This window comes from Bubalus bubalis, chromosome 1, assembly GCF_019923935.1.
Source record: "Bubalus bubalis isolate 160015118507 breed Murrah chromosome 1, NDDB_SH_1, whole genome shotgun sequence".
Classification (NCBI taxonomy): domain Eukaryota; kingdom Metazoa; phylum Chordata; class Mammalia; order Artiodactyla; family Bovidae; genus Bubalus; species Bubalus bubalis.
Genome location: NC_059157.1, coordinates 155,711,237 through 155,738,578, shown reverse-complemented (window position 1 = coordinate 155,738,578; position 27,342 = coordinate 155,711,237). Strand labels below are relative to the sequence as shown.

General features: G+C 36.0%; 1 protein-coding gene and 1 non-coding gene across 5 annotated transcripts in view; one reads left to right on the top strand and one right to left on the bottom strand.

Moving 5' to 3' along the window:
- The window catches only part of LEKR1 (leucine, glutamate and lysine rich 1), a 211,935-nt gene that overhangs the window by 69,107 nt on the left and 115,486 nt on the right, over window positions 1–27,342 (top strand). For all 4 annotated transcript variants that reach the window (XM_006077373.4, XM_025289356.3, XM_006077372.4 and 1 more), the window contains 2 exons: window positions 6,212–6,387; window positions 18,157–18,342. In XM_006077373.4, the coding sequence (XP_006077435.2) occupies window positions 6,212–6,387; window positions 18,157–18,342 (362 nt within the window). The remainder of the gene's footprint in view (window positions 1–6,211; window positions 6,388–18,156; window positions 18,343–27,342) is intronic.
- On the bottom strand, window positions 12,030–12,102 carry TRNAW-CCA. The gene has a single exon. It is a non-coding gene; the product is annotated as a tRNA-Trp (tRNA).

Sequence of the window (27,342 nt, the reverse complement as noted above, 5' to 3'; positions counted from 1 at the left end):
AAAATGGCTGTCTGAGGAGACCTGACAAATAGCTATGAAAAGAAGTGAAAAGCAAAGGAGAAAAGGAAAGATACACGCATCTGAATGCAGAGTTCCAAAGAATAGCAAGGAGAGATAAGAAAGCCTTCCTCAGCGATCAATGCAAAGAAATAGAGGAAAACAATAGAATAAGAAAGACTAGAGATCTTTTCAAGAAAATTAGAGCTACCAAGGGAACATTTCATGCAAAGATGGGCTCAATAAAGGACAGAAATGGTATGGACCTAACAGAAGCAGAAGATATTAAGAAGAGGTGGCCAGAATACACAGAAGAACTATACAAAAAAGATCTTCATGATCCAGATAGTCATGATGGTGTGATCACTCACCTAGAGCCAGACATTCTGGAATGTGAAGTCAAGTGGGCCTTAGGAAGTATTACTACGAACAAAGCTAGTGGAGGTGATGAATTCCGGTTGAGCTATTTCAAATCCTGAAAGATGATGCTGTGAAAGTGCTGCACTCAATATGCCAGCAAATGTGGAAAACTCAGCAGTGGCCACAGGACTGGAAAAGGTCAGTTTACATTCCAATCCCAAAGAAAGGCAATGCCAATGAATGCTCAAACTACCGCACAATTGCTCTCATCTCACACACTACTAAAGTAATGCTCAAAATTCTCCAGGCCAGGCTTCAGCAATACATGAACTGTGAACTTCCTGATGTTCAAGGTGGTTTTAGAAAAGGCAGAGGAACCAGAGATCAAATTGCCAACATCCACTGGATCATTGAAAAAGCAAGAGAGTTCCAGAAAAACATCTATTTCTGCTTTATTGACTATGCCAAAGCCTTTGACTGTATAGATCACAATAAACTGTGAAAAATTCTGAAAGAGATGGGAATACCAGACCACCTGACCTGCCTCTTGAGAAATTTGTATGCAGGTCAGGAAGCAACAGTTAGAACTGGACATGGAACTACAGACTGGTTCCAAATAGGAAAAGGAGTACGTCAAGGCTGTATGTTGTCACCCTGCTTATTTAACTTCTATGCAGAGTACATCATGAGAAACGCTGGACTGGAAGAAACACAAGCTGGAATCAAGATTGTCAGGAGAAATATCAATAACCTCAGATATGCAGATGACACCACCCTTATGGCAGAAAGTGAGGAAGAGCTGAAGAGCCTCTTGATGAAAGTGAAAGTGGAGAGTGAAAAAGTTGGCTTAAAGCTCAACATTCAGAAAATGAAGATCATGGCATCCGGTCCCATCACTTCATGGGAAATAGATGGGGAAACAATGGAAACAGTGTCAGATTTTATTTTCTTGGACTCCAAAATCACTGCAGATGGTGACTGCAGCCAGGAAATTAAGAGACGCTTACTCCTTGGAAGGAAAGTTATGACCAACCTAGACAGCATATTAAAAAGCAGAGACATTAGTTTGTCAACAAAGATTCGTCTAGTCAAGGCTATGGTTTTTCCAGTAGTCATGTATGGATGTGAGAGTTGGAGTAGAAAGAAAGCTGAGCGCCAAAGAATTGATGCTTTTGAATTGTGGTTTTGGAAAAGACTCTTGAGAGCTCCCTTGAACTGCAAGGAGATCCAACCAGTCCATCCTAAAGGAGCCCAGTCCTGGGTGTTCACTAGAAGCACTGATTTTGAAGCTGAAACTCCGATATTTTGGCCACCTGATGCGAAGAGCTGACTCATTTGAAAAGACCCTGATGTTGGGAAAGATTGAAGGCAGGTGGAGAAGGGGAGGACAGAGGATGAGATGGTTAGATGGCATCACCGACTCAATGGACATGAGTTTGGGTAAACTCTGGGAGTTGGTGATTGACAGGGAGGCCGGCGTGCTTCGGTTCATGGGGTCGCAAAGAGTCAGACATGACTGAGCGACTGAACTGAACTGAACTGATAGTAAATTGACATTTAACTTTTAAGAATCCTCCAAACTATTTTGCAAAGTGGCTGTACCTATATTCCTACCAGGAATGAAGATTCTACTTTTTCTTTGTTCTTGCCAATAGTCATTTTCAGTTCAGTTCAGTTCAGTCGCTCAGTCGTGTCCGACTCCTTGTGACCCCATGAATCACAGCACGCCAGGCTTCCCTGTCCATCACCAACTCCCGGAGTTTACCCAGACTCACGTCCATCGAGTCAGTGATGCCATCCAGCCATTTCATCCTCTGTTGTCCCCTTCTCCTCCTGCCCCCAATCCCTCCCAGCATCAGTCTTTTCCAATGAGTCAACTCTTCGCATGAGGTGGCCAAAGTACTGGAGTTTCAGCTTCAGCATCATTCCTTCCAAAGAAATAGCTATTCTAGAAGCTGTGAAATGGTACTTCATTGTGTTTTGATATGTGTTTCCAAAATGACTGATGGTGTTGGGCATCTTTTCATGTGTTTATTAACCATTTGTATGGTTATTTGCTGAAATATATTAAAATATTTTGTCTATTTTTTCACTGGTTGGTTTTCTTGTTATCAGATTGTAAGAGTTCTTTGTATGTTCTGGGTACAAGTCTGTTATTTGAAATATGATTTGCAAATTTTTCTCCCAGACTGTGGCATATCTTTTCATTTTCATATTTGTGTCTTTTTGAAGAACAAAAGTTGTTATTTTCAGTGGAATACAATTTAATCAATGTTTTCTTTTATGGATTGTGCTTTTGGTAATGTATCTAAGAACTCTGCTTAACCAAAGGTCACAAGATTTTTTCCAGTAGTTTGTTCTAAAGGTTTTAGAGTTTTAGGTCTTAAGTCAGTGATCCATTTTAACTTTTGTGAATGATGTAAAGTAAGGATCTAAATTCATCTTGTTTTCATGTTCAATTGTTCTTTATAAAGGACTTTACCAATACTCCAGCTACTTTTACCGCTGCTTATTTACCCTTAAAATCCTCATCTTTATACCTACATATAGGTTATTAAACACCAGGTCCTCAATTTCCTCCATACTATTCTAAATCTTCAATATTCTGCTTAAAATTCTTTGTGCTACTTATCTCTCAGCAGCTATGTGTCTTGCCTTATATATTTCATGAAGAGAATTAAAAGTTATCAATACAGGCATATTTCCTGTGACTCAAATGATACTTACGTTTCAGAGCCCCCCACCACCAAGCTTCTGGTAGTGCCCCTGGCAAAAGTAGGTTGGTTTTAAATTGTAGGATAAATTTAAATTATAAAAACTCTGTCTCTGCGTTATGATTTCCCTTATCTTACTTTGGGATAGTCACTGGCATTTGGAGGATCTGAAAGGGAAAGTCAAATTGGGAATATACATTGTAACTGCCATTTAGAAAGACATTTTAGACTGCTTTAATTACACAAGCAAGACATTGAAGATTAAAAATCAGGGTGTATATGAATTTTTTAAATTAATGAAATAAAAGCAATGAAGATGAACAATTTAAACAATAGAAATTATTCTGTCATGAAGAAACAAATTTTAACTTCTTTTTAGATTATGTCATAAGAGATACATTTTCAGTAAAATTTCTTGGATTATTTTGTAATCCATTCAATGAAGAGGAGTTCAAAATTTGAATACATTGGGGAGAAAGATTTAAGTTTCTTGCTGATTTGACAAAAGCTGCTAACATTGCTGAATATAGCATAGAATCATGGTATACTATTTCAGGACATCTGAGATAAACTGGTTTATGAGTTTCATCATTTCAAATATAATTTAAGATGTCATTTTCTGATAAAACTTGAAATTCCAAAAATTTATCATATATGAAAGGTTTTCGTAAGGATTTTTCCAAATTTGACAATGCTTAATATTTAAATGATATTTCCAATAATGGACTATAAAGCTAAACGAATCTTTCTAAATTACCACTGAAAATAAAACTAATGGCCATGCTAGATGAAAAGCTGTATAATTTTTATATTCTCTCTGCATAAAGTATTATTATACAGTGGTTCTCATATGAAAAGGTGCTTGTGAAGCATGTAGCCAAAAATTGTAGGCAAAAAGTATTGTAGAGCTGTTACTTAAAAGTTATATCCTGTTTCGGTATTTTGTGATATTGATGGGATTTATTAACTTTTACAATTGTTTTTGTAATGATTTTTCTCAATCTACAAATAAGTACACTTTTAAACCTAATTTTTGTAGTCATCTTTTAGAACAAAGCCATCCTTCTATCCACACTGATCATGTAAGATCTAGGCTTTACAAAATGTGATGGAAATGCTCTTATTTAAGAAGGTTGAATTTTCTGTTTCCTGCCCTTTTCCCTGCAGAAGCACATGCATCCACATCCAGTCTTTCTTCTATTAAATATCTCTCTAGGCCTTGACCCCCAGGTACATTGCTTGCTCCCAGCACCTTACATTGGGCCCATTAGTCCCTTAATCTTTACTTAGTTCATAGTTCTTATCTCTTTTTCTTACCACTTACTGGCTTTATGTTCAAAACCCCATTCTCACTATTGGGCCCCTTGACTTAGTGATCTATATGGACTCTTTCTTTGATTTTTTGTTTTTTAAATTGAGGTTTGAGTGATTTACAGTGTTGTGTTAATTTCTGTTATAAAGGAAAGTGACTCAATTATATATGTATGTATACATTCTTTTTTTGTATTCTTTTCCATTATGGTTTATCTCAGGATATTGAATATAGTTCCCTGTGCTATTTTTATCTGTTCTATAAGTAGTAGCTTGCATCTGCTAACCCAACCTCCCATCCATCCCTCCCTCACCCCACCCTTTCCTTTGATTTTTTTTTTTTTTGAAATCAACGTCTCTGTTAGCTCTGAGGTCTGCATGCTGATTGAGGATCCCCTGTGGCTTTTGGTCACTCACATGGACCTTAGTAATTGACCACACAAAATGACACCACCCTTCTTCCTAACAAAGGCTAATCTTTCAGCCTTTGTTTTACATCTGTCCTTTCTAGCTCTTTGCACAAGAGGTGATCACATCTCTTGCATGTGTTTTAGTATCTGTGACTGCACTCCTACTCAGCTATGTACACGCTCCGACGTCTCCCATCCTAACAAACTATTCTACTGTGGATTTTCTTCTTTCTCTCCTATTGCCTCAGTCAAGGTTCTTGATTGCTGGTACCACATAACTATTTCCTCATTTCTGCTTTACTGCTCAGTCTTTTCCTACCTGATATCTCTGAAATCACCAAAGGCCTCCTCAATACCAGACATAATGGACTGTTTAGCCTTTATCTGAGGACTTAAATACTGACCACTACTCTTTCTTTAAATTCTCTTACCCCTGGCCTTTCAGACATTATCCTTTTGGGTTTGTTTTTTTTGTTTTTTTTTGACACACTGATTGCTCCTATCTCATCTCCTTTGAGAGATTGTACTCTGTTTTATTCCCATAAATACTGGTGTTGCCCAGTATTTTGTCCTCAGTACTTCTTTACTTCTTACTTCTTTATCCCTCAACTGAGTGATTTTTTTTCAATCATTCATTCATTCATCAGTATGTGTTGAGTATATACTATGTGGTAGGTACTGTGCTAAGTGCTAGGGAGACTGTGATTAACAAGACAGATACACTGTCTGCGTAATAGGTCTTAGTCTACTTAGAGAGATAAATATTAACAAAATAATTAACTGCCATGGCTTCAGTCCTCTTCTTTTTCTGATAACACTCAGATCTGTCTGCATCTTGCTTGATTTGTTAGGTAAATGTTAGCCAGGACATCTGAAGTAATAAAAATCATTGGGATGGCAAAACACATGTGGTTACTTTGAGTTGTGGCATTTGATGAAGCAGAAGCACTGGATCAGTCACTTAAAAGGTTTCATTTATTATTACCCCATGTTTTACACTGCCTATAGGGCTATAGCACAGGAAGAATGTTGTCTACAAATTTGAGATTCTCTTTTAGGCTCAGTGACTGAGTCACTTTTGACTTAATTTTCTTCAAATGCTTGCTGTTAATTTTTAAAGAATAATAGAAAAAAATGTATAAGAGGATAGTTAGCTATCTTTATTTATAGTTGAAAATAATAACACAGTGGAAATGAATTGGGATGATCATATTACCTCAGTCTTTCTGGAATATCCCATTTATATGTTGTCTCGGCATAATGTAGATAGCACCTCCTTTCACTTTCAAAATTGTCTCCATTTGAACGGTAGATTATATGGTTACTATAAAACCATTTTTCAAGGAAATTTTTTTTAAAATATTTGTTATTATGCCTGCTATTTTTTTAAATCCTAATTTTTTCTTTACTACTTTACAGTCAGAGATTGATGGAATACAAATATTTCTGGACTAAGACTCTTGCATTACTTGCTTTTACTAAAAGGGAGCTAAACAGTATTAAAAATGAAATATATGATCATTTTAAAAACTGGACTTCACTGAAGAGAGAAGTTTTTCTACAAATTAAATCAATAAGTGAAACAGCCTTGACAGGTTTGTTAAATATATTTAAAATATAACCATCCTTCTTTTGTAAATTGCACATCATAAGTAATGGAATAATGATATTTCATTTTATGTGATGGGAATTATGATTAATTTTAAACCTATTATTTCTTTAGATGACCATTAAAATCTATTCCAGTCCCAAAATTCAATAATTATAGGCCTGATCTAAGATAAGCTCTGATATGTCAGTCTTGAACAGTGACTAGAAGTCTGGTTATTCCTGTTAAGTGTACAAATTTGTATTTTAAAACTTTTTCTTCTGTTAATGACTGATCAGATTAGATCTAATTAGATCAGATTTCCCACAGATAACAACTATAAATTCTGGACAGAATTGCTACTTGAGAACACTAGAGAGTGACCAAGTCTAAACACATGGAAGAAACATTAAAAAAATTGAAAGAAGGTCTGTTACTGTGGAGAAGACAATGGCACCCCACTCCAGTTCTCTTGCCTGGAGAATCCCATGAAGGGAGGAGCCTGGTGGGCTGCAGTCCATGGGGTCGCTAGGAGTCCGACATGACTGAGCGACTTCACTTTCACTTTTCACTTTCATGCATTGGAGAAGGAAATGGCAACCCACTCCAGTGTTCTTGCCTGGAGAATCCCAGGGATGGGAGAGCCTGGTGGGCTTCTGTCTAGGGGGTCGCACAGAGTCGGACATGACTGAAGTGACTTAGCAGCAGCAGCAGCTATTACTGTTTGAAAAAAGCCAATCTAAAAAGGCCATACACTGGATGATTCCAACTATATGATGTTCTGGAAAAGGTAAGACTATGGAGATAGTAAAGAAATCAGTGGTTTCCAGGATAAGAGAGAAGGATAATAGGTAGAGCATGGAGGGTTTTAGGGCAGTGAAACTATTTTGTGTGCTACTATAATGGTGAATATGTGTCTTTATACATTTTGTCAAAACCCATAGAACTACATCACTGAGAGTGTACCCTTAATGTAAATTATAGATTTATGATAATGATGTGCCAGTGCAGGTTCATTAATTGTAGAAAAAATGTACCACTCTGGGGCAGGATGTTGATGGTGGAGAAGCCATGCATGTGTCGGGGGCAGAGTACATGGGAATTCTCTGTACTTTCTGCTTAATTTTGCTATCAATTTAAAACTGATCTAAAAAAATATATTATTTTTTTAATTAAAAGAAAAGAATAGCACTGGTTGAATTCCCTGTTTGTTGTTGTTGTTTGTTTTGGTGTTTATTAAATGACTGTTAGATTGAGGGCAGTGTACAATCTAATCCATGCAGGGAAGCTAAAACTTTGATAAAATCTGTTGTCTTTTTGGTTTGAAAACTTGTGGACAGCTATCAAGGCAGCCCTAGCTTTGAGAAGTGAGAGAATACCCTCAAAAAGAGATAGAAAGAGAGCTCAACTTTCGCTTATAAATTCTTCCCAGATCTCTGGCTTATCCCTGATATAGACTTTAAACAGCTCATCTAAGGTTAAACTGACGTTACTGCTACTTACGGTAAGGGGAAACAGTCTTAAGTATTTGAGTTCAGCCAAGTTAACTACTTGTTAAGGCAAGACTATTAGAGTGGGTTGTCATGCTTTCCTCCAGGGGATCTTCCTGAACCAGGGATCAAAACCATGTCTCTTGCATTGCAGGCAGATTCTTTACCTACTGAGCCATTGGGGAAGCCCACTAAAACAAAGCAATACCAAAAAAAAAAAAAAAAAAAAAATCAATACTCTAGAGGAGCATAATAGAATCTAGCATCTCCATAACATAACATCCACAGCATTTAGCATAAGAAATGAGAAGATGCCTTATACTCAAGATTAGACAGTCAATACAGACCAGCCTTGAACTGGACTAGATGACATAATTAACTGACTAGGATTTCAAATCAGCCATTAACTATGTTCAGTGACATAGAGGAAAATAAGCTAATAATGAATGAAAAGATAGAAAATCTCAGCAAAAAACTGTTAAACATTGGAAAGTCAAGAATTTAAAAATATAATATCTAAAATAAAAATCTACTGGATAGACTTTTATATCATATTGTGATTACCAAAGAAAGAATCAGTGAACTTTAAGATAGATCAATTGAAATTATTCAATTTGAAGAAGAGAGATATACACTGAAAAAAATGAACAGGAAAGGATAAAATATACTAAAAGTAATAAATATAAATAAATATGAAATTCCTTTTTCCTTTAAATTGAAAAATGTCTATGCTCATTTAAAGTAAGAATTATAACCCTATACTCTGGGGCTCATAAAGTATTTACATTTAAGTTTTAACATGACAACTGGAGCATAAAGAACAGAAGGATGGGGTAATAGATCCATATAGTTGCACGCTTTTGTATTTTATGTGACATGGTGCAGTATTCAATATATGTAGACTAAGAAGTTAAGGATGTATAATCTCTACATCAACCACTAAAACACCAAAAGCTATTAAAAAGCTAATAATAATGGAGAATTAACATCACCCGACTTAAGATTTATTATAAAATCACAGTAAACAAGTCATTGTAATACTGGCATATGAATCAACAATAGATCAGTGAAACAAAATAGCCTTGTAAATGACACCTGTTGATATGACCATTTCACTTTTGACAAGGCACCAAAACAATTCAATGGGAAAAGAAAGTCTTTCAACAAATTGTGCTGGAACAACTAAATACTGATGTGGGAAAATATACTTTGACTCCTACATCACATTGTACATAAAAATTAATTCAGGATATATCAGAGTTAAATATAAAAGCTAAAACAAGGAACACCAAAATATCTTCATGAATTGATAGTAAATAAAGTTTTCTCAGAGGACAGAAGTAAGAACTACCAAAAAATTGATTAATTAGACTTCATCAAAATTAAAAACTTCCACTCATCAATAGATACATTAGGAAAATGAATAGGTAAATCTCAGACAGAAAATATTCAAAAAATCTGTGACAAAGGACTGCTGTCCAGATTACATAAAGCACACCTACAAGTCAATAGTAAATGGACAAACAATCCAATCAAAAATGCCTAAAAGATTTGAGTAGAACACTTTACAAGAAAAGATATACCAATGACCAATAAGGACGTGAAATGGTACTTAGCATTGTGAGTCATTAGGGAAATGCAAATTGAAACCAGTGAGATACCCGTACATACCCACTAGGTTAAAGTGAAAAAGACTTGACAGCAGCAAATTTTGGTGAACAGGGCAACGGAAACTTTCATACAAATTGATCAAAGTATAAAATGCTATAGTCACTTTGAAAAAAGGTCTGGTAATTTTTTAATAAAACTAAAGATACGTCTGTCTGATGACACTGAAATTCTTCTCTTTGGAATTTATCATGTCCCGCTAATGAAAGCATATGTTCTTAAAAATATTCAGCAACTTTATTCAAGCTTTATTCAAAATAGCCTTATGGTAAAAGCCTGGAAGTACATCACTAGAATGGATTATGTAAAGATAAACAACAACTGAACAAACAGTGGAATATAAAATGGACTATAGTAATGCAGTAACCTGGATAAGCATCAGAAATATTACGCTGCCTGAAAGTAACCTTATACAAATAATTGCATATTGTAAGAGTCCATTTATATGATGTTCTAGAATAGGCAAAACTGATCTACAGTTGGGAAAAAAGACAGAAGCAACACTGGTTATCTCAGAGGGGAAGACTGACTCAAAGGGACATGAAGGCACTTTTTGTGGTGACAGTAATGCTTTCTGTTTTGACAGAGGTTTGGGTTACACGATGGACGCATCTTCAAAACTAATCTAATGATACATTTGAGGTTTGTGCGTTTCTTTATAGGTAAAATTCCATTAAAATTAGAAATCTATATTTAATGCTAGTTAATAATAATGTGTTTAGGGAATCAAATATATTGACTTATCTTGAAATGTATAAAAATGTAAGTTGAATAGAAGAGTAGCTATGTGATAAAGCAAATATAGTAAAATGTTAATTGAAGAATCTAGGTGTTGTGTATATTTGGTTCAATACTTCCAACTTTTCTGTGTATTTTAATTTTTTTTCATTAAATGTTAGAGAAAAGAAAGCATCTAACTGTATAACAACTTCAGCTAATTTTATTATATGATGTGTGCCTTTAGAGGTGAATTGTGTATGACAATAAAGTACTCCTAAATTTTTTACTTAATTTTGAGGATTAAATTTAGACAAATACAGATAACTATTATAACAACCATGTTTTCAGCTGCAAAACTAACAATTTTTAACATTTTACTTTAAAATATATATAATTATTTATACTTTAATATGTATGAAAAAAGAAAAGTGAAAGTCACTCAGTTGTGTCCGACTCTTTGCGACACCATGGAATATACAGTCCATGGATTCTCCAGGCCAGAATACTGGAGTGAGTAGTCTTTCCCTTCTCCAGGGGATCTTCCCAACCCAGGGATCCTGCATTGCAGGCGGATTCTTTACCAGCTGAGCCACAAGGGAAGCCCAAGAATACTGGAGTGGGTAGCCTATCCCTTCTCCAGGAGATCTTCCCGACCTAAGAATCAAACTGGGGTCTCCTGCAATGTAGGCAGATTCTTTACCAACTGAGCTATCAGGGAATCCCAAATATTTAAAGGTAAATGGAGAATCCCATGGACAGAGAAGTCTAGTGGGCTACAGTCCACGGGGTTGCAAAGAGTCAGACATGACTGAAGCAACTTAGCATGCACGCAGAAGTCCTACTGGCAGGGCTCTTGAGTCAGAGAGCCAAAGTTCACATACTGACTCTACCACTTACAAAATCTCTGGACCTCATTGTCATCATCTGTAAAATGCACATGCACACACACACCACAATATGCCTATGACAGTAAAAATCAAGATATGTCAGCTTCTATTATTTTATTCTTTTTATTCTAAAGTCTATGTTCCTTCTGTTGTATTAGATTTTCACTTATCCTACAGAAATGTTCATTTGGTTGTCTTGTAGATTTTCTCCTAAGTAATGGAACAAAATTAATGCTCTTCACCTATAGTTTAAATATATGTATATATATGTGATGTACTGGTTTAGTTGTGCAGTCATGTCCAGTTCTTTGTGACCTCATGGGCTGTAGCCCACCAGGCTCCTCTGTCTCTGGAGATTCTCCAGGCAAGAATACTGGAATGGGTTGCCATGCCCTCCTCTAGGGGATCTTCCCAACCCAGGTCTCCCACATTGCAAGTGGATGCCCTACCATCTGAGCCACCAGGGAAGCCTCTCTCTCTCTCTCTCTCTCTCTCTCTGTCTCTCTCTCTCTCTCTCTATATATATATATATCTCCAAAGAAAATGAAAACACTAACTCCAAAATACATCTGTACTCCCTTGTTCATAGTGGCGTTATTTACAATACATGCAAACATGTCCAAGACATGCAAATAACCTACGTTTCTGTTAATAGGTGAATGGATAAAGAAATTGTGAGATATATATAACAATATTAAATATCATATAATATTATATATTATAATATTATAAATTATATATATACATATGAAGAAGAAGTGAAGTTGCTCAGTTGTGTCTGACTCTTTGAGACCCCATGGACTGTAGCCCGCCAGGCTCCCCTGTCCATGGGATTCTCCAGGCAAGAATACTGGAGTGGGTTACCATTTCCTTCTCCAGGGGATCTTCCTGACCCAGGGATCGAACCTGGGTCTCCTGCATTGGAGGCAGATGCTTTAACCTCTGAGCCACCAGGGAAGCCCATATATATTTATATAATTGGATATTATTCAGCCATAAAAACTGAAATCCTGCCATTTGGAACAACATGAATTGACCTTAAAGAGGTTATGATAAGTGAAATAAGCCAGAGAAAGATAAAAACTATATGATCTTCTTATATGTAGAACCTAAAAAAACAAAAAATAAACAAGAAAAGCTACTAACCTGACTCATAGGCAAGAGATTAGATTTGTGGTTATCAGACGTGGGAGCGAGGGGAGGGAGAAGGGGAGTTGAAGTTAAGACTGTTAAAATTTAACACTGCTCTATGATATGTAGGAAATTTGTTAAGAGTAAATCTTGAGAGTTCTTATCACAAGGAGAAAATTCTTATTCTTTTTATTGTATCTATATGAAACTATGGATATTATTAAACCTATTGTAATCATTTCACAATAAGTATAGATTAGACCATCATAGTGTACACCTGAGACTTATACAGTGATGTATGTCAGTTATTTCATAATTAAAATTTGAAACTAAATATATATGTGTATGTATTTATTTAGATCCATACAAATATGTTTAACAAGGTATTTTTTTGAGATATAGTTGATGTACAATATTATATATAGTTTCAGGTATATAACATAGTGATTCACAATATTTAAAGTTTATATTCCATTTAAAGTTATTATAAAAAGTTCACTATATTCCCTGTGTTTTGCAGCATATACTTGTAATTTATTTGTTTTGTACAGCCCAGCTGGTTCTTGATAAGAGCGATAAGGTTTTGACAAGGATGCACAGCAGAGGAAAGATAGTCTAGCCTTTTCAACAAAGGCTGATGGTTCTGGGTATCAAAGACTTTGATCTGAACCTCATACCTTATACAAAAATTAACTCAAAATGAATCATAATTTTAACTGTAAAAGATAAAGTTATTAAACTTTTAGGGAAAAAGGAGAATCTTTGTAACCTCGCATTCTTAGACTGAAAAGCATATACATAAAAGGAAAAACTGATAGAGTGGACCCCAGCAAAATTAAGAACTTTTCCTCTGTGAAAGACCCTTTTGGAAGGATGGAAAGGCAAGTTACAGACTGGAGAAAATACATATCTGGCAAAGGGCTTTTATCTAGAATTTATTTTTTTTTAAACTTTCAAAGCTCTACATCAGAAAAATAGTTCAGTTAGAAAATGATCAAAATGCATGAGCAGAAATTTCACTGAAGAAGATATACAGGTGGCAAATAAGCACAGAAAAAATGTTTAGCATCATTAGCCATTCAGTTCAGTTCAGTCGCTCAGTCGTGTCCGACTCTTTGTGACCCTCCATAACCTCAGATATGCAGATAACATCACCCTTATGGCAGAAAGTGAAGAGGAACTAAAAAGCCTCTTGATGAAAGTGAAAGAGGAGAGTGAAAAAGTTGGTTTAAAGCTCAACATTCAGAAAACGAAGATCATGGCATCTGGTCCCATCACTTCATGGGAAATAGATGGGGAAACAGTGGAAACAGTGTCAGACTTTATTTTTTTGGGCTCCAAAATCACTGCAGATGGTGACTGCAGCCATGAAATTAAGAGACGCTTACTCCGTGGAAGGAAAGTTATGACCAACCTAGATAGCATATTGAAAAGCAGAGCCATTACTTTGCCAACAAAGGTCCGTCTAGTCAAGACTATGGTTTTTCCAGTGGTCATGTATGGATGTGAGAGTTGGACTGTGAAGAAAGCTGAGGGAAATGCAAATTAAAACCATGATGAGATACTATGAAATATCTCTTACAATGTCTAAAATTTTAATTGAGTATAGAAGTGTTGGCAAGGAGAAAAGAAACCAAATCACTCAATATTGCTGGTGAGAATGTGACATGGAATAGCCATTCTAGAAAATAACTTTACAGTTTCCTCTAAAGCTAATAATGCACTTAACACATGACCCAGCAGTTGTGCTTTTAGGCATTTATCCGAAAGAAATAAAAATCTAAGTTCATGAAAGTACCTGTACATGCATTTTCATAACAGCTTTATTCATAACAGCTCAAACTGGAAATAACCCAAATGTCCTTCAATGAATGAACAAACTGTCCTTTGTCCATAACATGGAATACTACTCAATAATAAAAAATAAATAGATTATTAATACATGCTCAAGGGAATAGGCTGAGTGAAAAAAATCTAGCCTCAAAAAGGTTACATATTATAAGTCTATTTATATAGCATTCTTGAAATAAAATTCTAGAGAAGGAGAACAAACTAGTTGTTGCCAGCGATTACAGCTGGTGGGGATAGGAGTGGTGTGGCTATAAAGGGATAGCAGGGTAACTTTATGGTGATAGAATAATCCTGTATTTTGATCGTATTGGTATTAATAATTATATAAAGCTACATATGTGATAAAATTGCAGAGAGCTACGCATATGTGCATGTGTGCGCGCACACACACACAAATAAAGGTGTGTATAGATGGTCAAATCTGAATTAATTCTGTGGATTATACCAAGATCAGTTTCTTAGTTTTGATAGAGTACTGTAGTTATACACAATGTGAGTATGGGAAGAGGAGGAATAAAAGCGGCACAGGACCTTCCCATACAGTTCTTTATAACTTCCTGTAAATCTCTATTTCAAAATAGAGGTGTTTTTTTAAAAATCTATATAGTGTTTTATGATCCCTTCATTAAATAAATAGTCACTATTTTAATTCACTATTTCATGTCACATTAAATAGTAAATCTAGCATTTCAGAGTTTTTAAATATTATTTAATATCAGTATGCCTTGGTGATAAGGTTATATATAGAGGTTTCCTAAAAGCTTATTGACTTAACATATTTTTATGATAATTTGACTAAGCTAACAGGACTAAGAACAACAAAAAAGTCTTATCAAGGCAAATAAATTGTATGAGATTAATTTTGATACTAATAATTATACTTGCATCAGGTAGCAAATTATATCACACCTACTTTAAAGCTTTAAAGTAACTTTAAAACTAAAAACATCCATTGGCTATAAACTTGGACAATATTACATTTTATTTTATTTTTTAAAAAAATTATTTATTTTTGGCTGTGCTGGGTTGCTACACACGGGCTTTCTCCAGTTGTTGGTGAGCTGGGTGCTTGAGCTTCTAATTGCGGTGGCTTTTCTTGCTGCATAGCACAAGCTCTAGGTGCATGGGCTTCAGTTGTCGATGCTCACAGACTCTAGACTGCTGGCTGAGTAGTTGTGGTGCACAGGCCTAATTGTCCCACCGTGTGTGGAATCTTCCTGGACCAGGGATCAAACTCATGTCCCCTCTATTGGCAGGCGGATTCTTTACAACTGAGCCACGAGGGAAGCCCCACAAACATTTTAAATAATATACTTCTTTTTTTCAATAGTAACTTTTGTGATCCACACTTTTTGTAAGATTGATGAAATTAGAGATAGAATAGGCCTAATTTGCTTATCCTATTTAAAATGTTTCCTTCTTTTAGATGTGTGTATTTACTGCCTTACCAAGTCTGACATTAAATAATTTAGGGCTCAAAATGCTTGCCTCTGAAGTGAAGGGAGAGGTAAAGTAAAGACATATGTGGTATATTAGAAACTATTAGAAGCTTTGCTAAATAATGCCTTTGCTCATTTAGTAGATATTTATTGAGCTTCTGTTAATTTTAGGATATTGTAGTAGAAATTATAGGAGGAATAAAAAATGAATAAGATACTGTTGTTCAGTTGCCAAGACGTGTCCAACTCTTTGTGACCTCATGGATTGTAACACACCAGGCTCCTCTGTCCTCCACTAACTCTGGGAGTTTGCTCAGATTCATGTCCATTGAGTCTATTACCCCCGGCCTAAAATAATTTGCAGTCTAATAGGAGACCACATGTTTACATATGATCAATGCCATAGAAATGGTGTAATTGGTGTAACATATCTAGTCAGGAAACATTTCAAGGCAGAGGTAGCACATGGGATAGTGAAAAGATAGGGAAAGCATAAAGTGGGTACAATGACCAGATTAAGTAAATCATAATTTCTGAATCCCAAATTGGGACACATAACTGACAATTATGAAGTTGTATTAATGACAAAAGTAGGATTGAGTATTTGACACCAGGATTGCCATAGGTATAGGGGATGTATAGTTTGCCAAGGGTGAGTTAATTGACCCCATTGTGTTTACTCTTCTAATTCCATGTTAGAAACATTGTGCCTCCTGTTAGTTTCTAAATCTTGCTGTACTTTTCCATGTGTCAAAATATATTTCACAAATGAATTTTATTGCAGATTCTTATTCTTTTAATATCAAATAGAAAGTCACATTGACACGAGTAGTTATTTTAGAGACAGATAGTAGTGTACACTGAGAGAGTCAGCCTGCAAACCTAACCAGTATCATTCTGGCAAACGATAAATAGGTCACAGCATGTGTGTGCTCCTCTGCAGTGTCATTCTGACTTCATCTTAGATAGATATGGTTAGGGTACGGTACAATTTATTCAGCCATAAGAAGCCACCTTTATGGCTACAAAAATACCCAGTAAGATTTTTTTAGGCCTGAAGAAAAATTGCAACCTCCTTGTTTTCTTCAACTATATTCTTTTAAAGACTCTATGTATTGTTAGTAGTTTTCCTCACACAAATGGCAACATACCCATAAAATTTCAGAAGCATATAGCTAGTCTTAGGGAAAAAATTCCCATGTAAAGGAACCCCCTGGAATATAATAGACCCCCACTTATTTGGTCTCTGCCAAATTCTTTATCTAGGTTTTCCATTTTGAGTAGGAATAAAAGTGAAGAAGGTGCCAGACCCCTTGTGTTCATGCCCTTGGTCTACTTTAAGTGCCACTTTTTCTTCCAGATGTACCATCTTCCCACAGAAAAACATTTTGCTTTTCTCTCCTTAGACCATTCCTGATCCTACTCATCCCCATCCCTTAGGGCATGCTCTCTTCTCTCTGCTCCATTCAGCATACTGCTTTATTTCTCTTGTAACCTTTTACTGGCCATGTTGCCTCTGCAGCCATGTGTATCCCATAGAAGTCTACTTCTTGTCTTCACTGGCCCATGTGGCTACTATTTCTGCTCCAAGACCAGTAAACCAAGCCGCCTTTCTTTGACACCCTATCACACCCTAAACCAATCACATAGTCCAGGATGAGCTAAACAAGGAAGAGAATGCCACATGAACTCTCTAGAAAAGCAGACTGTCCAGATTTTTATGTAGATCACATCTTCTTCAATTCAGTTAATTGTGGTTGTACAAATTTTATAGTATTTTTTATTATTATTGCATGTGTGTTTATATGTTTTAATGGTGATTTAAGGCAGCAGTGCTGAAACGACTGATGGAGAGCTTGATAATTATCATTCTGACAGATAAAATGTTCTATGAATTTCTCACAAAATTATATAAAATTAGCACATTAAAATCTACATAATGCTGTGAAGGCATATTTTTATTAAACTTAATCTAAGTAGATAGAGTAATAAGAAGTGATTGCTATGATGAAATTCTAGTCTCATTTTGAGGGGAGAGTGTTATTAAAATCATTAAGATATACTAACTAATACTTTCTGCCCATAAATTTATTAGTTTTAAACACTGGTTCCTTTTATTTCTCTCCAACCCACCACCTTTCTTCATAATTTGTGTAGAATATAGCCTAGTTATCTCCCAGAAATTCCTCACAACCAGCTCATGCTAGCACATTTAAATTTACTTTTCTGAATCATGTTGCCAAGAAAACAATTTAATTTCAATAAAACCCAGAACATTACAGAGATATTTTGCTATTTATTCATATGAGTATTTAAAAAGCAGGCAGAATTGTCATTTAACACAATTTAAAGGCTTTAAAAAAACTACTAAAAGGTTTCATGTATCATTTTGCAATACAGTCTTTTTCCTCATTTCTTTTTCAGAATGACTACTAAATTAAAACTCAACTTTTTGGTTATACTCTCTATACTCTCAGAGAAGTCATCTTGGCTTTCAACTATCAATTTTCTAAAATAAAATAATCATTTTTTAAAGAAATGTTTTATGATCTAGTGTTGTCTATTTGTTAACTTTGAATTTTCTTTACAGAAATAAAGATGCTAAATAAAAGTTTGACAGTGTCCCAGAGAAACAATGTATGCCTTGAAGAGGAAATGAAAAATCTGAAGTTGTTGTCAGATGCAGCCATATTGAGATCTCAGCAGATTCAGACATCCAAACAACAGGAAGTAAACTTGCAAACCAGATGCCATGACTTGCAAAAGGAAGTACTAGGTAAAAGACAATTATGTTTTGCTATTGTCAGCAACTAGCTGTAATAAGGAAATGTATAAATTTTTATTTCTCTTATAATCACAACAAAAATCTTGTTTTAACTAGTTTGTGTTATGCTGCTGCTGCTAAATCGCTTCAGTCGTGTCCGACTCTGTGCGACCCCATAGACGGCAACCCATCAGGCTGCCCCGTCCCTGGGATTCTCCAGGCAAGAACACTGGCGTGGGTTGCCATTTCCTTCTCCAATGCATGAAAGTGAAAAGTGAAAGTGAAGTCGCTCAGTCGTGTCTGACTCCCAGCGACTCCATGGACTGCAGCCTACCAGGCTCCTCTGCCCATGGGATTTTCCAGGCAAGAGTACTGGAGTGGGTTGCCATTGCCTTCTCCGAGTTTGTGTTATAAATATACCTAATTATTACTATGCCAATAACTGATTCTGTTATAAATGTTTGCTATCACCCATTCCTAATCTGCCATTTAGAGTGGCAAGTATTAGTGAATACAATAAAGACTTTTCAATTACAGTGAGATTTCAGGAAAACAAAGTAGGAGTTGCTTTTGTATATCATCCCCAGTGGGTGGTGGTTTAGAATACTGAAAGACTATACAGCATATGCTGTTATATAAGGTAAGTCCAAATTTTTAGATGTTCCTTCATTTTTCCAAGTGAAAAGATTAAAAATTATGTTTTGAGAGCCTTGGACAAGGTTTTAAAGTGTTTACCTTAGAACATTGAGTATATCAGCAGTGAGGCTATGGGGATTTGTACTTTTTTCCTGAAGGCAGTGAGAAATCATTGACAACTGGTAATCAGGAGAATGATGTAACACAAGAAGTGTTTTAGCAAAATTAAACCGTTAGCATTGTATGGAGGTGTTCTGAACATCAAAGTATTGGAGTCAGATAGCCATTTAGAAAACATGTTTGCTGGTAACCTAGTCCCTAGACCAACCATAAGACACTGAAATAGGGTAGAACATAGAACACTAACATTTTTTTTAGGTGGTAGCATGTACTAGGGGCTTTCCAGGTGGCTCAGTGGTAAAGAATCCACCTGCAATGCAGGTGATGCCAGTTTGATCCCTGGGTTGGGAAGATCTCCTGGGGAAGGGATAGGCTACCCGCTAGTATTCTTGCCTGGGAAATCCCATAGACAGAGGAGCCTGGCAGGCTCTATGTTGTTGTTTTTGTTTAGTCATTAAGTCCTGTCCGACTCTTTTGCGACCCCATGGACTGTAGCCTGCCAGGCTCCTCTGTCCATAGGATTTCCCAGGCAAGAATAGTGGAGTAGGTAGTCATTTCCTTCTCCAGGGGGTCTTCTCAACCCAGGGATTGAACCCGCATGTTCTGCACTATAGGTGAATTCTTTACCACTGAGCCACCAGGGAAGCCTATGTTAGCACCGTATATAAATTACTTCTGTTAATCTTCACAATGACTATGATTAGCAGATATAATTATCCTATCTTAAAGAGGAGAGAATGAAGGCCCAGAGAGGTAACATACCTGTCCCCACATAACTGGTAAATGGCAGGAAATGAAAGCAAACCTAGTTGGACTCCAAGACTTATGCTTGTTACACTGTGTCTCCTTGGCCCTCTCCATGGCCACACTAGGAAGGCTCAAATAAAATCAGAGTTGAGAGGACTACCCAGGTCTAGAGAGGTAAGCACCTGGCTGAATAGACAAGGGAATGAAGGAGATCACAGAGGGCTCTCAACCTCCTTGCTGGGGAGTATTTAATGATGGAGTTCTCTAGAGAGCGGAGAAGGCAACGGCACCCCCACTCCAGTACACTTGCCTGGAAAATCCCATGGACGGAGGAGCCTGGTAGGCTGCAGTCCATGGGGTCTCGAAGAGTCGGACACGACTGAGCAACTTCACTTTCACTTTTCACTTTCATGCATTTGAGAAGGCAGTGGCAACCCACTCCAGTGTTCTTGCCTGGAGAATCCCAGGGACGGGGGAGCCTGGTGGGCTGCCTTGTGTGGGGTTGCACAGAGTTGGATACGACTGACGCGACTTAGCAGCAGCAGCAGAGAGAGAACCTATAAGTTGTCACATGAATGTGGAAGCAATATGAAACAATACAAATTTTAAAATCAGGTATTTTAATGTCTCTTGTCAATTACTTTGTCAATTAGATTTTCCCAATTTTCTATTGAATTATTAGAACTTTCCAACAATTTTAAGGGCAGTTTATATAGTAAAATCGGAGAAGGCAATGGCACCCCACTCCAGTACTCTTGCCTGGAAAAACCCATGGAGGGAGGAGCCTGGAGGCTGCAGTCCATGGGGTCACTGAGGGTCGGACACGACTGAGCGACTTCACTTTCACTTTTCACTTTCATGCATTGGAGAAGGAAATGGCAACCCACTCCAGTGTTCTTGCCTGGAGAATCCCAGGGACGGGGAAGCCTGGTGGGCTGCCATCTATGGGGTCACACAGAGTCAGACACGACTGAAGTGACTTAGCAATAGCAATATAGTAAAATAATTATTTATCTTCTATATTCAATTTTTTCTAATGTATAATTTGTCTAGTGATTTTTTCACAGTAAATTGCACCATATCAACATTTTTCTTCTTGGTATTATAAAACTATTATCTTTTATTGTTTCTAGTTAGTCTTAGTTCAAAAAGTCCATTTCATCTCTAGATTATACATATAGTCTCTTGGATTTTCTTTCATTTAAATCATTAATACATATGCAGTTTACCTTTTATATGGTATGAGATTTGAGGTCCAGTTTTATTCTTTCCATATGCATAGCCATTTGTGTCAACATTGTGTATTACAATAAGTAATCTATCCTTTACCTACTAAATAAAACTACTATCTGCCATATGGCAAAATTTCAAAATGCTGACATCTATTACTGTATTCTCTTTTCTGTTCCACTAATTATTGGATGTACCATTAATATCATATTCATTAGACTTAATAGCATATTCTCATAACTGGTAAATCTTTCTTCTTTGTTCTTACTTTTTAAATACTTTTTAAAAATATATTTCAAAAAATATTTAGAAGTTTTCTTCAATTTGAGCTTTAAGATCATTTATTCACCTCTAATCCAAAGACTCTGATAGAGATCTAGTAAGGTTTTTCTCTTCCAGTCTGTATACTTTTCTTACATATTCACAGGTAGATTCCACATAAAATTTAAAGTAATTTTATTCAACTCTAATCCCAACAAGAATTCTAATTGGGATTACATTATATTTATACTGATTTTTAGAGAGTTAATATTTTTAGTGATATTAATCTTATTAATATTTTTGGGATGCAGCCAAAGTGACACTTTGAGGGAGATGTATAGCTTTAAATATTTACATAAGAAGGAGGGAATAAACTCAACATAAAATAAAAAATACAGTAAAAATAAGAGCAGCAGTCAGTGAGATAGAAAACAAAAATATGATAAAGAAGATAAACAAAAAAGCATTGATTTAAAAAAAATAATAAAATAGACAAACCTCTAGCAATTCAATTACAAGAAGAGAAAAGAAACAAATGAAAAATATAAGGAATGAAACAGGAACAGTAACTGCAGATATAGAGTAAAAAGAAAAGTGAATGCTGCCAACAACTTTGAAATCTTATATAAGATGGACATATTATTAGAAAAATATATCTTACCATAACTTAATCAAAAAGATTAAATGTTCCTATAACTATTAAAGAAATCAAAGCAATATTTTCTCACCAGAAAAAAGTTAGATTATATTTTACAAGCAATTTCTGCCAACTTTCAAGGAAGAGAGGATCCTAATTTTATACAATATTTTCTAAAAAACTGAAAAATTGGAAATATTTCCCAACTCATCCTATAAACCCAGGGTAAACCTGTTACCAAAATCAAGACAAAAATCTTAAAGTAATATTATAGATACATTTATGTTATAAACATCAGTGTAACAATTTCAACTGTATATTTGATACTTTCAAAATATTTTGAACCACTTGAATATATTCCTCATTGATAAAATTAAATAAAATTATGTAAAATAAAACTCTTAATATGCCATTCTGTTATTTCAGACTTCATAGAGGAGGACAAATTTAGGATGGATTTGCTAAAACATACATTTCATAGTTATAAATAACTCTTAAAAAATGCAGTCCCCCCCATATCAAAGGTTATTATTCTTATCTCTCTTTTAGTTCATCATTTAATCTGATTTCTGCTGCTGCTAAGTCGCTTCAGTCGTGTCGACTCTGTGCAACCCCATAGACGGCAGCCCACCAGGCTCCCCCGTCCCTGGGATTCTCCAGGCAAGAACACTGGAGTGGGTTGCCATTGCCTTCTCCAATGCATGAAAGTGAAAAGTGAAAGTGAAGACGCTCAGTTCGTGTCCGACTCTTCGAGACCCCATGGACTGCAGCCTACCAGGCTCCTTCGTCCATGGGATTTTCCAGGCAAGAATACTGGAGTAGGGTGCCATTGCCTTCTCCAAATCTGATTTCTAAGATAAGCCATTTCCTTAAATGTTTTTGTTTCTTGAAAGAACGGTAAAACTTTAGAGAATGTGTCTTATATTGCATGTAACAGGCAGTTAAGGGTTAAGTCAAGTAACTACCTTTCTATATTTGAAGAAAAGAAGTAATTTACTGACATAAGACAAGAGAAGAAAAGGAGAACATTTTCACTAACTAGGAACCCTCTCTGCCAGTCATTTGACTAGCACATGACTGAAGCGACTTAGCAGTAGCAGCAGCAGCAGCAGCAAGCATCTTTCATCTAATCCTCATAGTATTCTAATGTGTACACGCAGTCCTATCCAATTCTTTGTGACCCTATGGACTGTAGCCCTCCAGGCTCCTCTTGTCCATGGGATTCTCCAGGCAAAAATACTGGAGTGGGTTGCCATTTCCTTCTCCAGGGGATCTTTCTGTCCCAGGGATCGAACCCGGGTATCTTATGTCTCCTGCATTGGCAGGCAGATCTTTACCATTATTGCCACCTGGGAAGCCCCATTCTAATGTGTAAGCTTTTATTATTCTTATCAGACATAGAGAAGTAGGCCATGGTCACGCTGCTAAGATTCAAACTCAGGTCTCTGTTGGGCCAAAGCTTGTTACTCTTTAATCATTTCACTCAGTTCCAAAAAGGCATATGAAAACACTGAACTCCTTTTCTGTGTGAAAAAAAAAAGGGGGGGATGAATTTCCACCCTCCACTTTCCTCTTACAAAAATGGACCATTAGCTTAACAAGTTTTCTCAGAATTAAAGCTAAGGAAGTGTTTTCCAAAATTGCCTGACCATAAGAATATCCAGGACTGTGGAAATTTGTGTGGCAAGATAATAAAGGGACCTATTGAAAGTGTATATTCTTGCACATCAGTTCAAACACATTAAGTATCTCCAAGATTCTAAGATGCTGTACTCTTAATAAATGCTCAAGGTGATTCCTGTGATGAGGCAAATTTTGTACTAGTTTGAAAATAAGGAAAATAGGAAAAAGCATGTTCACATTTCAGCATAGTAAAAAAAAATAGAAAGGCTTATTTTAAAAGGAGTGTTTGTCACTGGTTCCACCATCATTTGGCTTTTTAAGATTCTCATGTCTGGTCTCTTCACTCTTTACTCAGATTTTAGCCTTACAGTGGGAGAGTCTCTGCTCTTAACACTTTGATGAAGGCTGGTAACTGTGAAGCTGATGTGCTGAAGAAATTATTAGGAATGAAAATTGTATAGCAGTAGTAAAAAAGATGAAGAACCAGGATGCTTAAATTTAACTTCAGGAGCCAGAGTAGGCCCGTCCCCTCAACCATCAAGGATACTGGGGTGCCAGGTCCTAGGGCTTTCCACCCTCTGCCATTTGAGAATTTGTACTTTTTAAAACAGAAAAATGTATATTATTTTTATTTACTTTTTTTGTAAGTGATTTTCCATCTTCTTTTGAGGTTTGGGGTTATTCTTTTTTTTTACTTTTTTTTTATTTTTTTTTTAAATTTTATTTTATTTTTAAACTTTACATAATTGTATTAGTTTTCTGCACTGTTTACAATAATCGTTTCACTCTGATTCATCACTTGCAGCTCAGTGGACTATATGTTGAGGATCCATCAGTTCATGGGAGGCATTGCCATAACAATGTTAATAAAATGTCTTTTTGTTTGTAAAAAACATATATATAAAATAAACAGAATAGAATAAAATAAGCATTAGTGAGATTTCTTAGTTGCAAGTACTAGAAATTAATTGTCAAAGGATTTTATTGAAAAGATATTATGTAGATATTCAGAATCTTTGAGAACGTGGTTAGAAGATGGTTAGAAAACTGTGAAGCTAGAACTGCCAGAAACACAGCCATAATCATGCCCCCGCAAAACCATCTGGAGAGGGTACAGCTGCTATGTCCTCGAAACACTGAACACCCAACAGGATCCCCTACCTCCTCTGGTCCTGAATACTGGTTGATCTTGGAATAAATTCTCTACTGCTTCTGCTACTTTGTGTTGGTTGCTCTCATTTCAGATCTTGGGAAAATATATTTTTAAATAGTCTGGAAAGCAAGGATGGTGTTTAGCTCCCTAGCTCTAGCATATTTGGAATAGGTTGTTATAGGAGTGTTTAGCAGCTGTAAAAATAACAATGTATATTTTTAGAACAGAATAGAAAATCCAGAAGTAGAATCAATTTTAATATAAGTGTTATTAGCAAATGGGAAAAACAAAACTATGTAATAAGTGGGATAGGGATAACTGAAGCAAAATAACCCAAAGACACCAAAATAAACCTCAAATTAAATAGGAAAAAAATAACAGGAAAAACTAGCACCAAAAAAAGATATAGAACTTACCCTAATTATAGAGGATAAAGCAGCACTTTAGAAATTACAAAGAGTAAAATTGATAGGTTTTGCCTATAAAAATGTAGAATATCTGAATTAAAAAACCTGCCAAACAACATAAAAATAGATGGAAAAAAATTTATATCATGTATGGTATGCAAAGGGTTACTATCCAATCCATATAAATAATTTATTCAAGTATGTGAGAAGACTCCAAGCAGGCAACTGCTAAAAAACAGAAACAAAATTAACACCAGAAATATGGTAAACAAGCAAGAAATATTTAATTACTACTGCTACTGCTAAGTCACTTCAGTCGTGTCCGACTCTGTGTGACCCCATAGACGGCAGCCCACCAGGCTCCCCTGTCCCTGGGATTCTCCAGGCAAGAACACTGGAGTGGGTTGCCATTTCCTTCTCCAATGCATGAAAGTGAAAAGTGAAAGTGAAGTTGCTCAGTTGTGTCTGACTCTTAGCGACCCCATGGACTGCAGCCTACTAGGCTCCTCCATCCATGGGATTTTCCAGGCAAGAGTACTGAAGTGGGGTGCCATTGCCTTCTCCATTTAATTACTAATAACAAAATTAAAAACATTCACCACTTCCTTTTATATTAATACAAAGACTTTAGTGGTAAAGCTTCTCCTTTTCTTTGGTGATAGAAAAATATTATATTTTTATAACCCAGAAAACATTATACAAAATGCCAGGCTGGATAAATCACAGGCTGGAATCAAGATTTCATGGAAAAAAGCAATAACCTCAGATATGCAGATGATACCACTCTAATGGCAGAAAGTCAGATAGAACTAAAGAGCCTCTTGATGAGGGTTAAAGCTGGCTTAAAACTCAATATTTAGAAAACTAAGATCATGGCATCTGGTCCCATCACTTCATGGCAAATAGGGAAAAAGTGGAAGCAGTAACAGATTATGTTTTCTTGGGCTCCAAAATCACTGTGCATGGTTACTGCAGCCGTGAAATTAAAAAAACACTTGCTCTTTGAAAGGAAAGCTATGACAAACCTAGCCAGTGTATTAAAAAGCAAAGACATCACTTTGCCGACAAAGATCCTTATAGTCAGAGCTATGGTTTTTCCAGTAGTCATGTATGGATGTGAGAGCTGGACAATAAAGAAGCCTGAGTGCTAAAGAATCAATGCTTTTGAATTGTGTTGCTGGAGAAGCCTCTTGAGAGTCCTTTGGACTGCAAGGAGATCAAAGCTGTCAATCCTGAAGGAAATAAACTCTGAATGTTCACTGGAAGATCTGCTGCTGAAGCTATTTTGGCCACCTGATGTGAAGAGCCGACTCGTTGGAAAAGACCCTGATGCTGGGAAAAAATGAAGACAAAAGGAGAAGAGAGTGGCAGAGGATGAGATGGTTAGATAGCATCACTAACTCAATAGACATGAATTTGAGCAAACTTCAGGAGATAGTGAAGAAAAGGAAAGCCTGTCATGCTGCAGTCCATGGAGTCGCAAAGAGTTGGATATGACTCAGTGACTGATCAACAAACCCATAAAGATGTTTGTGATCAAATAATCTCCTTCTTTGAATTTATGTTTAGAAAACTGCAGAAGAAGTTTATTTACTTGCAAAGATCATATTTTTAATGGTGAGTGGCTAGGAATAATTTATCCCTAACTCTAATGAAATGGGTAATAAATTATCATATGCCATTACTTGGAACATTATTTAGACTTTTAAAATAACAATATGAACACTGGGCATCAGCATGGGAAATGCTGTAATTATAACATTACATACTAAAAAAAAATCAAAGAATTGTGTATCCCTTAGAATTATGTCAAAATAGGTATGTTTATGAATAGAAACTAGAAGAGAACAATAAAGATGAGAATAAATTTTAATGTGATGGAAATATGGGTGATTTTTCCCTTATTTAATTTTTTCTGATTATAAAGAATAAACTTTCTTAACAAAAAGAAGAAAAGTCTACAAATATTTCAAGACTCAGCTCACATTCCACCTCCTACAATTTAAAAAAAGCAAAACAAACTCACCAAAATAATTCAGTGCTGGTTAGCCATAGTTGTTATATTCATTAACTCCTCACTTTCATTAAATGAAGCCCATATACAAATCAAAGGTGCAGCTGATCTGTTCAGTTCTTCATGTAGAAGTTGTGTAGTTATAGATGTAATACAGGTTCGTCTGAAGGACAGTGTAATTGCA